The 18,746-nt window shown below is 35.5% G+C and overlaps 1 protein-coding gene across 1 annotated transcript in view; it reads left to right on the top strand.

Moving 5' to 3' along the window:
* Positions 1-18,746, top strand: part of gramd2aa (GRAM domain containing 2Aa) — a 44,771-nt gene that overhangs the window by 1,168 nt on the left and 24,857 nt on the right. Inside the window, exon 2 of the mRNA XM_052153421.1 lies at positions 11,250-11,363. Coding sequence (XP_052009381.1) covers positions 11,250-11,363 — 114 coding nt within the window. The remainder of the gene's footprint in view (positions 1-11,249; positions 11,364-18,746) is intronic.

Here is an 18,746-nt window from a genome sequence, read left to right as displayed (position 1 = left end):
TAAGTTCATTGACACACCATGGCATCGAACTGTATATAATTCTCCATGTTCATCTGTCAAAATCCCTTCATTAGGATCATTGAGATAAACAATGTTTCACTTTTAACTTGCTCTAAAGTGACTGATTAATTGTTAGCAGTTTCCATGCCTGATTCTGGCACAGCTGCTGCTCCTCAGTCTGTTGCTCATCTTTGCCTCTACAAAACCATTTAATCAAATCAAAGTGTATATTTACTACAAACTAATATCACAAAACAAGTCACACATACATTTTATGCTAATGCTTATTGGTTATCATTAGCGAAAACAACACCTGATAAACAAGAAAAGTACACTCCGAAAGGGACTCGAACCGCCATCTCCGGCGTGAGAGGCGGATGTGCTAACAAGTTGCTAGTGTACCTCTTGAGGTCAGGAGAGTGAGGTTTACACACTGCACAGCTATCTACCTGCTGGCTCTCGTTACAAGTGCAGTGTGATAAAACTAGTGTTCCTGGCTACCCACTGACTTCTTTCGGAAAAATCCCCAAAGCCTCATTTGCTTCATTTTTGCTGTCTTTCCTGCTAACTGCTGTTAACTCGCCACTAAGTAACGTTAGTTGATGTCAGCTCCTCCAATACCTGCTGCATATTCTACAGTGAGGAAGAAACGGTGTAGCCCATAGGCTACCGACAGCAAAGCAGCTTATTCTATAGGCTAGATTATTTTTAAGACATATGTCTAATTTTACAGGCTGTATGTGCAATGCCAAAGCTCAATGAAATAAGGCAACTTATGATTACGGGGGTTTACATAGGCTATTGTCCGGTTTCATATTTGTCAGTCAACATTTCAAAATACATTCGGGGCTGAAGCCCCGGCAAAATCGGCTGACGCAGTGTCTGTCGCTTATTAACATATGATTAATCGTGTGTCATGTGATATATGGAGACCTTCCTTTCACAGGGAAACTTAATGGTTAAATAGTCAACATGACCTTGTTTTATTAAGACCTCAACGCAATCAACAAGATTTTTTTTTTATTTATGAAACGGCAAATTTTAAGAAGAAAATGAACCTAAGATTTCACAAAACAAGTTACAATGTAACAACATAATCAACAAAAACTGTTTAAAAAAAAAATTAAATAAAAAATTACAGTTTGCAAACAGAGTAACCATGCAAGGTCATTAAATTATTCAAGCCTGGTGCATGCTGGGAACACCAGCTTCGAAAATGTGTTTTATTTACGTTTGAAATTGACTCAAATTAGTGAATAGATATGACAAGGTTTTCTACTTCAGTATTGATACACGATGATTCATTATAAAGATAATAAACAACCATAAATACTGAAGAGCATTCATTTTTTAATTGAGTAGAAATATAAAATTGTACTTAATATTTTCAGGTTTACACTTGAAATTACTTAATTTATTCTACTATCACTACTTCAACACAAAAAACAATAATAATAATTCAGTGTAGACCTACATCAAACATGAAGAGTTATGGAGTGGTAGGCCTATCCGAGAAAAAAAAAGAGACTATATAATAATTTGATTAATAGTATTACGCAATATTCGTGAGCATATTATATCATCATAATATAATAATGAATCAACATTTCTTAAATATTAACATATGTATAAAATATCAAACACTATTACAAGTGTACCTATTTTTCATAAACTTTTTTTTGCTTTAGACTAAAACGCAAAGTCAATATACAGAACTGTGCAAAAGTTTTTGGCTCTTATGACATTATTTTTTAAAACATCCTCATTATGCAACATGTTTCATAAAGTTTATCACTTCATGTCATACAAAGTGCAGAAAACGTAATAAAAGCCAATTCAATATTTGGTGTGGCCACCTTTGCCTTTAAAACAGCACCTACGGTCACCTGGGCACCGTTTTTCTTGGTTGTTGGCTGATCGGATGTTCCAAGCTTCTTGAAGTATGTGCCACAGTTCTTCTAATAGTCTCGATTGCGTCTGTCTCTTCATGTAATCCCAGACTGTCACAATGTTCAGTTGGGGGCTCTGTGGGGGCCGTTACATCTGTTGCAGGACTCCCTGTTCTTCTATTCTGATCTTTTCTATTTGCAAAAGTAATGTGAGAGTCTAAAATGTATATTTCATATTAAATGTAACCGGTGGCTCATGACACCAGTTATGAAAACACTTGTCTGCGTTGTGGAGACAGACACGGGACAACAGGCGGCGGTTTCACTGGGTTTACTGGTATACAAAACATACAAGAGCAGCGTGAGTAAATCGCCCTTATATTGCTCTATAAAACAAATGTGATGTACATATTATCAACATGTGCTTTCATCTCCACAAATATAGGCCAAAGTCAAAAATATAACTTAAGGTAAAATGATCAAAATAACTACACAGATAAGTACAATAACATAATACACATAACTTGCAGTGAAGATATTGACACAAACGCAACAATTAAAATAAAGATTAATTTGGATTAACAGGAGCCACAAATAACTCACCTCTTCAGTGCATTAACAATGCCAAGAGGAAGAGGAGACAAAACAGTAAATTGTGTAGGCTCATGATGACGTCACAGCACTTAAAGGGGAAAAACGCTCATTCAATTCAGGCAAGTATACCAGATATATATGAAAATAAACCATTTTGTGTGAATTATAATAAACAATACATATGTTTTAACAGTACACTTTCTGTCCATGTTACACTGACACACTAAAGCTGAAGATCTAAATAACCATCTTAAGACAAATGCTTTTGTGAAACATCTTTTGTGCCTTAAACGTTTGCACATTACTGTAGATCCATATGTCAAGTGTAAGAATTTGCTACTCACTTGTCATACGTGTCTGGAAAATTAATTAATTACTGGAGAGAGGAAAAAAAGTTTATTTATGGTTTGTCTTTAGTGTTAGTCAGAATACTGTTAACCAGTCTAGTGTGTGTGTGTGCGCGTGCCCAATAATAAATCCACTGAGATTTCCAGGAGCTTCTGAGCCTTTAAACTCTACTAATGCTGCTGACGCTTCATCTCTCAGAAGAAATACACAACTGTATGTCGCACTTATGGCCGTTTACATTCACTTTATGAGCTTTAAATGATGCTGTTGGCATTACACTGACACACCTCTATGGGATATGTCGAGCGAGGGATTGGATATTTTCTCCACGTCAGGTAGGCTACGACATTTTCAAACAATGCATTTTCAACCCTTTAGACTAGCGCGAGCATACATTTACTGCCCACCTATAATATATATATTATATATTTTTTTTTTTTTTTTTTAAATAGTTTCATTTGTTAAATATACACTGTTTGGATTCACCAACAATTCCCGAAGTCCTCGTGGTGGAATAGGTTGAAAGTTAATTAAAATTAAAAATTATTAGCTCTAAATTAATACGAAAACTACGGAGCCCCCTTACACCGCAAACTGTGATTGGATCAGCCACGCTAGTCTCGCGAACTATAGCTTAATTAAATAATTGTTTATTGTGATTATTATATATTGTGAACTGCGACGCCGCATGTAGACTTCCACGTGTTGATTAGCATTGAATACACGATTAAACATGCTAATACATTTACATTAAATCATATAACAGACTAAATGAAGGCAAAGTTACATTGCTGTACCAAACACAGAATTAGCCTTAAACATAATATAAACTAACTTGTTATATATATAGGCTATATAGCAATAGAAAAAAATGAGACCACTGCAAAATGATCAGTTTCTCTGGATTTACTGTTTATAGGTGTGTGTTTGAATAAAATGAACATTTTATTTTTATTAAGTAATGACAACATTTCTCCCAAATACCATGTTACGACCCCTATAGTAGTTTAAGGGTATGAGGGGGTAACATTTCAATTGTGAATGGATTTAAAGTGTGTGTTGGGTTGGCAAATGACAAAAGCAACCAGGCAAGTATAGGGTGTAAAGGTAATTTATTCTTAGGTGCATCACAAGTCAATGATAAATGAGTAGGGTATTTACATGTTATACAAAGAACATACTAATAATGAAATCAGAGGGAAAAGGGACATGCGTGGAGCCAAAGAATATAGATAATTGATTCTAACTCATTTTTATAGCCCTCCAATCTCACTAATTTGTCAGTTCGAACAAAACGCTAGAAAGAAAATAAAACAGGTCTTCAGCGTTGGAAATGCCAATGTCTAAACTATCCTACCTGCTCTCAAAAAACGCCAAAAGTACATGGGCACAGGCACTCACTCCTAACTTAAGGTGTCTAATACAAATAACAGTCTACATGGTGCAAGGTGTATGTCACGTGACGTCTTACCTGTCCACTTTTCCACTCTGGTTAGATGAGAAGCGAGTTATATAAATAACACTGATGATAAGTCACATAAGCAACGAATGGGTAACGAGTGACTTTGTCAGTGAACGTACAGGGTCACAAAGAACCAGAGACAATACACCAAACCAGAAGCTAACAAGCAAAGCTGTCATCAAACGAAAAAGCGCCAAACACATGGATTCAAACTGCTTTTAAAAGGGAAGGAAGGGCCATCCATTGGTGGAGAGTGGAGATGATGTCATAAGGGTAATTAAGATTGGGTGCCCAGATAACCAATAACAGCAACCTAATCAGAGTGTGTAAAAGAGAGGGAAACAGAGAAAACAATAGTTGATGGAATAATCCTGATTTTCAATCACAGCTTTCATGTGTCTCGGTATGCTCTCTACCAGTCTTTCACATCCATCTTTCTCTAGATCACATTCATGAGTTTTTCAATGGGGTTCAGGTCTGGAGATTGGGCTGGCCATGACAGGGTCTTGATCCGGATGTCCCACACCTTGATTGACCTGTAATGACTGCAAATAAATGCTCTAAATGACAAAAATGTCAATTTTACTCACACATACCTATAAACGGGTTTGTGGAGTAACAGAATACATGTAACGGGATTACATATTTAAAATACAAAATATAAGTAACTGTATTCCACTACAGTTACAATTTAAATCATTGGTATTTAGAATACAGTTACATTCCAAAAGTATTTTGATTACTGAAGAGATTACTTTGCATTTTATTGTCATTTGTTTCATTTAATATTTAGTCCTTTAGATGGAAAACGTTTATACATATAAATGATGCGATCCAAAGTGCATTTGAACAGCGGTGAAACACTTTCTTATGATGTGTTACATTCATACAAGCAGACAGAGAAGTACGTTTGAAGTAAGTTTGGCGCAGAAGAAATAGAAATAATTCTTGTGTAAATTATTAGCTTTATGCTAAGCTAAAATGCTATTTCTAGCCATTTTACATGCACATGTTACCAGACACGATCTTATTTACTTATCAAGAAAATTCACATTGGATCATAATTTTTCTATTGAGACCTTTGATATTAGGGCAAAAATCGTATTCTTGATAATAATTTTTGTATTTTTTTCTTGTAAAAATCCTTAAAACAAGATCAATTTGATTAATCTCATTTTAGAAACAACACTGCATAAGATATTTAGGTTTTTCAGAAAATGCATTTTTACTATGTGTATTTTGTCTTACTGTACTGGCAGAGATTTTATAGTCAAAACAAGTGAAAAAATCTACCAGTGCTGAAGAAGTAATCCAAAGTATATAGATTAGATTACTGACCTTGAGTAATCTAACAGAATACATTACAAATTACATTTTACAGCATGTATTCTGTAATCTGTAGTGGAATACATTTATAAAGTAACCCTCCCAACCCTGCCTATAAAAATGGATGTAAATCCAGAGAAAGTGATAATTTTGCAGTAGTCTCTTAATTTTCCAGAGCTATATATATATATATTAGGGCTGTCAATCCATTAACATTCTTAATCGAATTAATTACATGATGTCCCGATTAATTAATCACGATTAATCGCACATACAAATATTTGCTGAGAAAGCCCCTCATATAACAATAATTCAATGTATAATGATTAAATAATAATTCATAGTTATCTTTAAATATTACAAAATTTAAAATAAAATATTCAGATAATTAAAATGCATTACATTCCTGTAGCAGAGGAGTTAATCATAGATAAGACAAAAAGCAGCTTTAGAATACAATGTATTGTTTATTACCATATTATTGATCATAAGTCAATCATTGGCACACAGTTCACAGCAATCCATTACACAAGTGAATTTGTCAATCAGTTGGAGATTTATGATGAGGGCTTGTTTAAGGACCCGTCAATGAACACCTGCATCAGACATTTTTATAGATTTTTTTAGAAACAAGTCAGGGGTACATAGTACACAATACTACAGATATATTTTACAATAATGCCAAGACATTATATTCATTACATAGTGTAATGGTTTTCAATGCTTTGGAGTTGTTAGAGGTACAAAGAGTATTTAAATAATATTTAAGTCTTTACAAAAAAGTGCAAATAGGGGCTTTATAGTTATACATTTACACTTATGTATAAAAAACTTAGCAAGAAAAATAAACAGATTAATCAGAAAATATTAACTTGTGAAAACCAAATAAAACGTCTTTATAAAGCAAAGAAAAACTAGTTAAAATAGAGGTACGTACAAACAAAAATTTTCTCCAAAATACTACAGCGTGGACACATTCCCAAAAAAGATGAGGGGCGGATTAATCTACAGCATTACTGAAGGAGCAAAGTTGATCTATTTCAGGGAGCATGTTTCTTAAATAAAGATTGACTGGGTAAAAACGGTGTAACAGTTTAAAGGACACATCCTTAACCTTGTTGGTAATTAAATATTTGTGAGGTAAAGATCGTACGACCTGCGTCAGACATGCTTGTGTAGCGTCTCGGGTGCGTTGCATCATAAACATAAAATGTTTAGGTCACTGTTTCAAGTTAAATATAGTTTAATACTCAATCTTTAAACACATCTTGAGATCCCTTGGTTCGCACGTTTATGTTGTGTGTCCGCTGAAGAGTTGTTAATGTTTTCTTCATTGTATAAACTGCACGTTTCTCACACAGCTGAAATTCCACTTACTGCCCTCTGGAGTAAACAGGTGGTACTACAAGCTTGAATCTATTAGGAAAGCATTGCGATTAAATGCGTTAATTTTTTTAACGCATTATTTTTGTAAAATGAATCGCCCGTTATTAACGTATTAAACGTGTATAAATATATACACACACACACATATATATATATATACACACACACACATATATATATACACACACACACACATATATATATACACACACACACACACACACACACATATATATACACACACACACATATATATACACACACACACACACATATACACACACACACACACACACATATATATACATACACACACACACATATATATACACACACACACACACACACACACATATACACACACACACACACACACACATATATATATATATATATATACACACACACGTATATATACACACACACACACACACACCGATCAGCCACAACATTAGAATCGCCTGCCTAATATTGTGTAGGTCCACCTCGTGCCTCCAAAACAGCACCAACCTGCTATTCTTCTCACCACAATTGTACAGAGGGGTTATCTGAGTTACTGTAGACTTTATCAGTTCGAACCAGTCTGGCCATTCTCTGTTGACCTCTCTCATCAACAAGGCGTTTCCATCCACAGAACTGCCGATCACTGGATGTTTTTTGTTTTTGGCTCCATTATGAGTAAATTCTAAAGACTGTTGTGTGTGAAAATCCCAGGAGATCAACAGTTACAGAATTACTCAAACCAGCCCGTCTGGCTCACACATCGCTGACTCAAACACTGAAGGAGAATTGCTGTTTGTTTGTACAATGTAGGCAGCATTTTGCGGCGAAGCGCAACCATTCAATGACAAATTACGATTTCATTCTTAATGCATTCAATCATGCAGCCTTGATGAATACCATACCGATGTCTCTGAGGTCACACAATAAGTTAGCAAAATAAGCTCACCTCAACTGCATGTCTAGGATGTGAATACAATAAGAATGCATAATGCAGAGTGAATGGCTTGCATAGGATCCATCAGAAAGAGCTCGCTCTTGTGTCAACTGCCTGGGGTGTCGTCACAGTCTGCAGATGTTTCATGAGAATGAGCCTATTAGCCTCCTGCAGTACAGCTGCCTCTCATGTTATTGCTGTGGACCCCCTGAGGCCCCTTACACAATAAATACAGCCAACCTGCTTTCATTCTTTGCTGTAGATGATTAACATAAACAAATTATGACAGATCTTTTTGGTTTTACTTGCAGGCTCTCTCATCCCTCTTGTAAATATAAATTTTTCATTAATCTTATGGCGTTTTGCACTTGAATGCTTGCAAATTATTCAAAAGACGATAAAACCACATTAAGTAAAACATGTTTATATGACTTACTATCATTTATTTATGACTGAACAGTATCAAAAACTAAAAATGCATTCATTTTTAGGCAATAATGGCATTTTATTCCTTTGTATGTTTGCTTCGATGTTTACAATCAAAGTCATTGAATTGATTCATTGGTTTTAGGGTCATTGCAATGACGCTCATCTTTTGTCTGTTAAATTAATCAAAAAATACATTAAAGTGCCCAAAACTAAAGGCTTCTATCGCTACAAAAACAAGCAAAAAAGAGTGTCAATTGTTTGGTATAATTAAAAAAATTAATTTCCAATTTTTTTATAATATAGATTATGATAAATTGTGAGACTCTCAGCATAATAAACTGCTGACACACACACACACACACACACACACACACACACACACACACACAATCCAAAAATTAAATATCTCAGGGTGTCTCATGTCAACTGTAACCAAATAAAATTTTGTGTTGATACAACAAAGCAATCATAAGTTATAAATTAATTTAATCTAGTGTCCAAAAGACTCTTCAAACAAATAAAACATAATAATTGTCCATAAGAACTAATTACACATGCAAATACAACAATTAATTAAGTTATGCTCTTTCTCTCTCCAAAGCATGCAGTCATGAGTAACAAGATCTCATTCAGTTCAATTCTGTGTCATTTGAGCCATCATTGAGTCTGTGTCATGTACTTGGCGCCATCTCCTGGTGTGCATATGTAATTAGAGTAAATAATCCTCTCTGCCCATATTTGGATGACTTCCACCTCTGGTTGCAGATATCTGAATCCTAATACAATTGGTTTAGTGTTCCATGACCATGAACAACGTTAATACATCATTTACGATGAAGTCATGTGATCCAGGAGAATTCATGTGTTTTTAGTAGGGCTGTCATTCGATAAATTTGATTTACATGTATGTCAAAGACATGTACTTAGTTATTACTCTATATTTTTGTACTTACTCTTTGAGTGCTTTCCAACAACATATGACACATGGCTATTTGATCAGTCATTTTAACCGATTACAATAATGTGTACAATAAAGTGCAAAATGTTGTTGATAAATGATCAAACCAGAGCACTTCTGATTTGTCTGAAAATTTGAAAGCACATGTTCAGTTTTGGACATAATGCTTACATGCATTGTAAATTAGAGCTTCTAAGCTTTCAAACGAGACCTGTTCTGTGTTGGTCAAGACTGTAGATATTCATATTTTGATCATTATTTGTTTCTTTGCGGGCCTGTCCGAGCTTAAAAGGTTAAAGTAAAAAATGTCATGTGATGTAATTACTGAGACAGTAAAAATAAATATATAAATATAAGTCTTATTAATTCTTGAAAAAAGAAATGCTGGTTGAGTAGTGCAGAATAATCGTTTGTTATTATTTCTTAAATAAAATTGAGCAGTGAAAATATTGTCTTAAATTTTGATAATTATTTAAATAACTTTTGTTCATCAAATTGAAGTCAGTTTTTGTAACCAACATGTTGGTGGTCATTTTGTTGTCATGTGACTTTAAACAAACAAACAAACCAACCTGTAGACCCTCAAGACTTTGAGAATTGTAAAAAAGAATTATTTTGTCACCATTAAATATTATTAAATATCAAAACATTTTCTATATGGTATTTGTTCGTGTTAATTGTATTAACAAAAAATAAATAAAAAAATACATGATATTTGTAAAAAAAGAAAAAAAGATTTTTGTTTTTGTTTTCATGTATTCATGGTGCTAGACGCTTCCACTACTAATTGATTTAGATTTTACCACTTATTTGCTCTCTGAAGGATGCTGTTGTTTAGATGATGTTCACATCTTGGCTTTTTCTGGCTCTAAATTGAAAATAGTGAATTTAAATGGATGAACTTTGAACATTTCTTCATGAGCTTGAAAAAAATGATGGTGGGGGTTTCCTGTACTTTGATTTACAAACATCAAACAAAGGCTGATCTTCAAAACTTGGTTAATTTTAGATAGATCACAAGCATTCAGAGCAAACATCCCCCCATGCCCTTGTGGCTCCTTTCCAACAACTTTTGCAGCTCATGCCAATTCTGACATCAGCGGCGTTGCCATGTGGCAAGAAAACGTCGGTGTGCCTTTAAGAGAGGCTTTTGTGGCTGTGGGGCTCAAGTTGATTTAACTAAATGGATTAGCAGTTATCCTGATGGTGTGGCCTAGTAAATGCACTTCAATATCGAAAGAAAGGATTACCCTGATTACCTTCAACATATATGGCAGCTTTATTTTATTGCTGAACTATGCTTTTAAGCACAGATACACTGACAGAGACTGTTGTCCTGTGATTAGCTTTGCCCTATGATGTATGATTCTCAATGTATAGGATGTGAAATTGCTGTGTGATTTCCTAGTTTATGAATTTCTTATTATATTTGTCATGCCTACATGCTATTTGTCATGCTCGTGGTACGTTAGCATACCTTGCACGCTACCCTCCTCTCGTTTCTGTCACATAGATTCATTAGCACCACGCCAGCAGGATAACTGCTAGTTAAGTGATTTCAAGTTGCAGCACACCAGCTGCGCGTATGCTGCGTAGCAGCGTGCAATCTCTAGGGCGCATTAAGCAGCAGATCAAGTGCTGTGACCTTGAGGAAAATGTGTAATCGCACACATGGATGACGCAGACTCGTGCATAATGAAGCTTTCCATTTAAGAATAACAAGGGAACAAACGGTCCAAAACAACACACACCGTTAATGGTGACTCTGCCAGTGGTCAATTTATCACACCTTTTTAATTGTACCCCAGAAATAGCATGTGCTCTTTTAAAAACAGCCAACTTAGCATTGTTTGTGTTTGCTTATTAGAAGCAAGTTACATCCGTGTGTGATGTGTTATTTTGTGTTTGTGTATATTGCAGGCTTAAGACCATGAGTGATCAGCAGGATCAGGCAGAAGATGTCGGGCTCGTAACGGCTCACAATCAGTCAGAGCTTTCCAAGGACGATGACACGCACAGCCACACTCATTTCAGGCAAGATATGACATATTCAAACCCATGACGTTGGAGTATAGCACCAGTTGAGCAACAGGAACATCAAGTTATAGAAACCACAAAAGTCACTAAAAGACAGTGTTGGGTGTAATCAGAGATTATAATGATTACTTTATAGTTTGAAGTTAGTGTACCACATTTGTGACCGCGCTAGGCACATTGTAACGCACGATGACCGTGCGCAACGTCTTATCTAATTTCCATGAGACTGCTAATTCAAAACGCAATTTCCTTTCCAGTGCAAAGCGCAAGAGGGCGTGGATGGGAGTGTTATTGTGCTATTGTGGTTGTATGCGTGCAAAATGTTTGTGCGCTATGTGTTAATGAAGTGGTGCAAAGCGCAATTTGCTATTTTTCGGAGAAATATGTCATTGCGCCAAAACGTTTCAGGACCATGTCTGTTTTCAGCACAAAGTCTAAAATCAGTTCCTGCATTTGCAGTTTGGAGACCAGCAGGTGGTAATAAAGTTTATGTACAAACTGAAATAAAAATGTAAGAGGTTTGTGTTAACTTTCTAGAGGTCATGGTTTATTATAATTATTATTACCATGTGCATATTTACAATTGTATTTATGAACTCATTTGCATTTGTATCATATGTTATCATATCACCTGTTGTCGTACAGTGATTTTTAAGTCACTGCAAATGGGGCTGGTGGAAGAAATTGGAGACGGTAAAATTATTGGATTTTGGACAGTGGTTATATAGGATTTGTTGACCACTTCGTTGTTTTTTGTTTTGTTTCATTTTAAGTGTAATTTGATTTTAGAAATATTTTTGGTTAAATTTTTTGGTGTTCAACAAATAAATGTAATTTTTAAAGCAAAATCGACCTATAGAAGTGAAGTGCAAGTCGATGCAATCACTATTAATACTAGCCGTGTGTGATCAATCACTTGATCTATATGATTTATAATACCTACATTCTCTATAATTTAATGGATCCTATATCTTAATTTCTGAGGAGAACCACATTTCCATGTGCATAAATGAAGCGCGTCACTATCATTGAGATATGCCAAATATGCCAATAGTCCATATTTCTATTCTTCTGATTTACTGCATACAGTCAATTTACACCACTAACTTCTTATAAACAAAAGCAGCACATATATATCACTGTTGCTTGACATATTGGACTATATAATAGGATGCAGACAGTGCAGTAGAAGAACTTCAGAATGAAATAGCATGAATACCTCTACGCATAGCGCTAGCCAGGGGTGTAAAAGGTATTCAGAAATTATACTTAAGTGAAAGTATGGATACTGAGTGAAAATATTTCTCAATTTAAAGTGCAAGTATCTAGCCAAAAACATACTTGAGCGAAAGTGAAATTAAATAAATAAATAAAAAGTATTCACATTAAATTGTACGTAAAAGTTACTTTTTTCCAAGCTAAAATGAAATCAAGATAAGAGATGTTGTTAAATTCGATTGGTTTGTTAAGTCATATTTCAGTGGCATTCACAACCTGGTCATAGATTCATCTAACAATAACTACAATTTTGCTAAATGATTTTAATGCGGCCTGTTGTGCGTAACACAGAAGTTTCCTGGTGAAATGAACACTAGAGGCGCTAGAACAACACACAACTCAAATCACGAGAAAAACGCTTGCACTTACTTTTCGCCCTGTTCCTCACACAATGCCATCTTATTACACATAAACACTTTTACTATAGCGGATGACTAATTTTAAAGTTTGCATTACATCTTTAAGTGTGATCAAAATGCACTATAGCTAAACTGATAGAGTGTTGCATATGCGATACAATGTACGAGTCCTGAAGAGCACGTGAGTTATGTTTAGGTTCAAGGTTTAGGGTAGGAACCGGTTTTGTTGAATTAAATCTTAATAAAGCATTAACCTTTAAACCGAATCTCTTCGGAAGAACATTTCACTCGCTTTTAGCGCCACACAGTGGACATTTCACTTCAGAACTGCCCTGAGAGGTGTAATGAACCACATCATTTTATTTTGCAACAACGTTGCCACAATCACGCAATGTTCGTTGCATGTGATGTCAGAGCACCCAGCCCCTTGTGACATAGGGAAAGATAAAAACAAAACTAAATGAGTTTTGATGAAGTTTAGTGATGTTGTTGGTTTTGTGAATTGTTTTTTTTTGAGGATTGCTGCCAAACCTTGCTGTTGAGCAAATGGATAAATGCAATAAAATTCATAATTAATATTTGCTCAGATTTTTATTATCATTATCATTGCTGGTTTTATAGTTATTGTTATTAATAATAGTTGCCTAACAACAAAAATAAGAATAATTCAGCAAATAAGGAGTTGAAATTCATAGATATGATTTAAATAAGAAGGCAAGTGTAGAAATAAATGACATGTACACATTTAATTACAAAAGCCTTTTGTTTTATTGATATATTTGCAACGTGAATGATAATTTTTGACTTTATTACTGTCCAGTCTATAGAAGTAGCAGGCGTTTAGAATAAAGTTTAGGATAAAAAAACGTCAATGTTTCTCACTTCGTGCTCATAGATCACATTCAGTCGGGCGGACACATACGGTCCAGTCGCACAAATATTTCAGCGTATCTGAAGCTCAAATCTGATCCGAAATTTGACCTCTGCAGATGGTCAGAACAACACACAGCTGCCGTGTGACTGACCTCTGGTTTGAACGACACTGTAAAAAGGCGGCATCAATTCGGTAAGACAAATTGAAATGATCTGCAGAAATGTAGTGAGTACTTTTCAAATTTAAAGTACTATTTTTTCTTTGGGGCGGCTGTGGCTCAGGTGGTAGAGCGGGTTGGCCACTAATCGCAGGGTTGATGGCCCACGTGACTCCACATGCCGAAGTGTCCTTGGGCAAGACACTGAACCCCAAGTTGCTCCCAATGGCAGGCTAGCACCTTGCATGGCAGCTCTGCCAACATTGGTGTGTGAGTGTATGTGTGTGAATGAGTCACAGTGTAAAGCGCTTTGAATACCGTTAAGGTTAAAAAAGCGCTATATAAGTGCAGACCATTTACCATTTTGAAATGTAATTAATTAAATGTACAAGTATTCAGTTTAAATTGTACTCAGTAAAGTACAAATACACCCAAAATATACTTAAGTATAATACTTAAGTATTTTTACTCCCTGGCGCTAGCACTTTTTAAATAGGGCCCTGCATTTAAAAATATTTGTAAACGGAGAACAGTTACTGATTTAAGTAATTAAGTTGATTGCTTTTAAGTACATTATTTGGGTTAGACATTTCTAAAATAATATTATTTATGTAGAATGCATTTTAAACATGAATTTTGCATGTCTGTTTGCTTTCCTGAAACAGCTGAATGGTGTGCGGGTCCTCATGACTTCCGTGCGACAATGAACAAGGAAGAATTTATAGACATTATTTTGAATTGAGCGTAAAAACGAAACAAAAAATTTATTGAAAAAGTGTTTCAGATCGTATGTTTAAAGTAATTAGTAATGCGATTACTTTTTCTGTGAAGTTCAATGAAGTAATCAGTAATGTAATCTGATTACAGTTTTTTAGAAAAGTAATTAGTCATATGTTGTGGGGTTTCTTTTTTTAAGAAGTTACCCAACACTGCTAAAAAGTCATCCTCCGATAATATGCCCACGAGGCGGCTATAACAATGGCATAAAAATGGCAGAAGCTTTAAAAAAACAAACAAATGCAAATGATTGGCTGGCTGTATATAAGAGTACATAAAGGTCCTGAAAGTGTCAAAGATGCACCACAAAATGACGTAGTTGCTTCAGCAATTACGTTTTTAATCATTTGCTTTTTATGACACTATCAGTTAGGTTTAGGTATAGGGTTTAGGATAGGGAGGTTGATTTTGTTTATCTAAACTGTTGAGCATTAACCTAACCTCATCTGTTTGGGAGATGAGTCTAAAAAAGCTTAACGCAACTCCACAAATATAATAGAACATACACTGTTGGTGTCGTAAGACACAGCGCTCCTACGTGTGATGCTGAAAAATCAGCAAGCATCAGCACAACGGTCAAAAAATAGCTTGTTTACCTAGAAAAACTATTGAAAAACAGCATCGATGGTGGCAAAAGTGTGTTCGGAGTAAAAGGCCTGTAACAATGTTTCGTTTGTTTGAATAATCCCTTGTTTTTTTTATGTTTAAATGCACCAGAAACATCCCAGCAAACACAGAACGTTCCCCTAACATTAGTGAATAGTTCCCATTTGATTATTTTTCATTTCCAATCTTCTTAGAGCGTTCCCGTAACGTTCTGGGAACTAAAAAATGGTTAGCTGGTATGTCTCTAAATGATTTGTTATTGCACACTTCTATTACAAGAGAAAAAGGTATGCTGGGAATGAATGTAACTAGCTCACGTGGTGGCAGGTTACATTTCATGTGTGTGGTGCACTTCTTATATAAGCCTGCTCTGAGACGGTGTAATTGTAGAAATGTGTTTCCAAATGCATTTAACTGAGCACTATGTCATGTGCTCACCCTGTCGTCCTTTCTCTAGAGCCAGCTGACTTCCACATTCACCACAGGGCAAAATGACTGAACAGCTCAGTATCACAGATGCTGTATCGTGTTTCCTCTCTAAAAATCTCAGTTTGACAATCTTTGTCCTCTTTACTTGCTTCTAGATGAATTATTGACCGCACACTGCCGCTGGGACATATTCCCTTTCTAGCTTGGGGTGCATGTAGGCTGTTAAGCAGCCTACCCATGCAAAACCACAGCCAAGGGTATACAGACACCCTGCCAGTCTGTAACTCTCCACCTCTGCTGGCAGGGCAAGGTGAGCCCACAAATGTGACATGCTGCAGTCACCACACACCAGTGCAGAATATAATCAGGGTGCGTGACTCATGTCTGAGAGCACAAAGAATACTGAAACAATGTTGGATGTAAAATCCCCTTCTATACATCGAACATAATCAATCATAGTTGACACATGATGCGGTTGCTTCGGCAATTACATTTTTTGTGGTTGTTTTAGCTTTTTATGACAGTTAGCTTTAACCCCTTAAACTCTTGTACATTTTTGGGCTACCATCCACAAAGAGAAGACTCATATTATTCATAAATAATTTTGTATCTGTTCATTATCTTATGATAAACAGAATATTTATTTTAAAGAAAAAACGTTGTTGTCCTAACTTTGTAAACAAGTGGTTCTGTTTACTCTACCTCACTTTGAAAAGTATCATTTAATTCCACTAGATGGCAGGATGCACTAGAAATATTTTTTTTCTTTATGACAAAATACAGATCTGAAATGTAGGTGGCGCTCTAACGCACTTTAGCCCTCACAGATGTGCTCGTCCATAGAAATCCAGTCTAATTTTCAGTTCGTTCCCCACCCTTGTTATTTAATTGAATATCTTGGCCTCTGAGTGGACTAGAAGCTCAATCATTAGAAAGGTGTCAGGTGTCATTAGAAAGCAGAGATCCTCCACTTTGCGGTGATATAATACGTTTTATCATCAATAGTCGATAACATATTTCCGATGATTTGTTAAGCATGCTTTTCCTGCTGGATGGCAAATTTTGTTTTGGACATCTAAGATATAACATTGGATTATTCACCCAAACAAGCTCACAGAAAAGGAAAAATGGCTAATATCATAGAAAACTAACCTAAGCTTACAGCAGCAGTTATTGGAGCATAAAATTACATTTGTTTTTGATGTCTTACCAAAATCATATTTCACTTTGTGATTCTTTTGAAAATCTTTCGAACTGTGATATTAGGGCAACAATATAAACTATACTTTCACATTCCTGAGAAGGAGAGCTATATATATATATGATATATGATATATGACTCGTCCATTTAGATGCAATGTGAAGGACTTTTATTTTCATATAAATATTTCTACCTCATTACCTCAAGGAGGCGCTAATTTGCAAAGGCTTTATTTTTGTATTTTACATAACATATATGAAGTGAGGGTTATCTATGAAAAGTTCAGATTCTAAATGATACCTCATATGCCTGTAAGGAACCACATTGTATAATTTTGCAAAAATGTTGCGACAGTCACATCATTTTCATGAGATCAGGCTGATAAATTTTACCTGGATTGGTATCGGCTCCGATACTGAAGCTTTTAGACGGATTGTGTATCGGTCCCACGAGCCCGATTCAAATCCGATACTGTGTGTTAGTCATGTTTGTTACTGTCATGCTCAAAAAATGACATAAAAGAACCATAAAAACACCATTAAAGTAGTTCATATGACTCATGCATTTTATTCAAAGCCACTTGAAGACGTGCGATAGCTCTGTGAATCACAAAAGGCTGTTTAATTAGTAAATATATAGTATACGCAATATTTGAGCGCTACTCACGAACAACATCTCAGATGTAGATGCTTAATAGTTCGGTTCACTTATAATATGCACTAAGAACGGCACCAGAGGTGCTTTACCAGAATTTGAATAAGAAGCAAATTAAACTACTGTGAACTTGCCTACAAACAGACACATACAGGACGTCCTGAAGAGTTCAGAATGTCAAAATAAAAGCGTGAGGGTTTAAAAGTTAAAGGTGTCACTGAGGCAGAGATATGAACTCAGGAGCAGGGATTATTGAACAGATGATTGAAACAGTGATGTAAATCCAGTTGAGCTGAGTGGACACAATGAACGGATTACTCACAACAGTCTTATAACACTTGTAGGCAATAATAAAGACAAAGAGTGTGTGTGAAAGTGGTGTAAATATGCAGCCCTTGATTAGCCATTAATGATATGCAGGTGCGTGTAATCAGAACTCAGGGGAGAGTGAGTGCTGATGGCAGTGAGGAAGAAAGAGAGAGAACGGTGGATCCGTGACAAAAAGTGCACGATTGAGATATATTACTATTATAATATATTGTTATTATTATCATTTGTTTACAAATGATAATAAGGAAGATTCCTGAGAAATGCAAACTTGTAGTACCACCTGTTTACTCCAGAGGGCAGTAAGTGAAATTTCAGCTGTATGAGCAACACACGGTTTATACAGTGAAGAAACACTTCAGTAGGCAGAACAACACAAACATGCCTTACGTTCTTGCGTTCAAAACACTTGAAGGAGCACAAATTCAAACTAAGGGATCTCAAGATGTGTTTAAAGATTGAGTATTAAACTATATTTAATTTGACGCAGTGACCTAAACATTTTATGTTTATGATGCAACGCACCCGAGACGCTACACAAGCATGTCTGATGCAGGTGTTCATTGACGGGTCCTTAAACAAGCCCTCATAATAAATCTCCAACTGATTGACAAAGTCACTTGTGTAATGGATTGCTGTGAACTGTGTGCCAATGATTGACTTATGATCAATAATATGGTAGTAAACAATACATTGTATTCTAAAGCTGCTTTTTGTC

This window comes from Xyrauchen texanus, chromosome 2, assembly GCF_025860055.1.
Source record: "Xyrauchen texanus isolate HMW12.3.18 chromosome 2, RBS_HiC_50CHRs, whole genome shotgun sequence".
Classification (NCBI taxonomy): Eukaryota; Metazoa; Chordata; class Actinopteri; order Cypriniformes; family Catostomidae; genus Xyrauchen; species Xyrauchen texanus.
The sequence above is the reverse complement of the archived record's forward strand: the minus strand, read 5'-3'. Positions and strand labels throughout refer to the sequence as shown.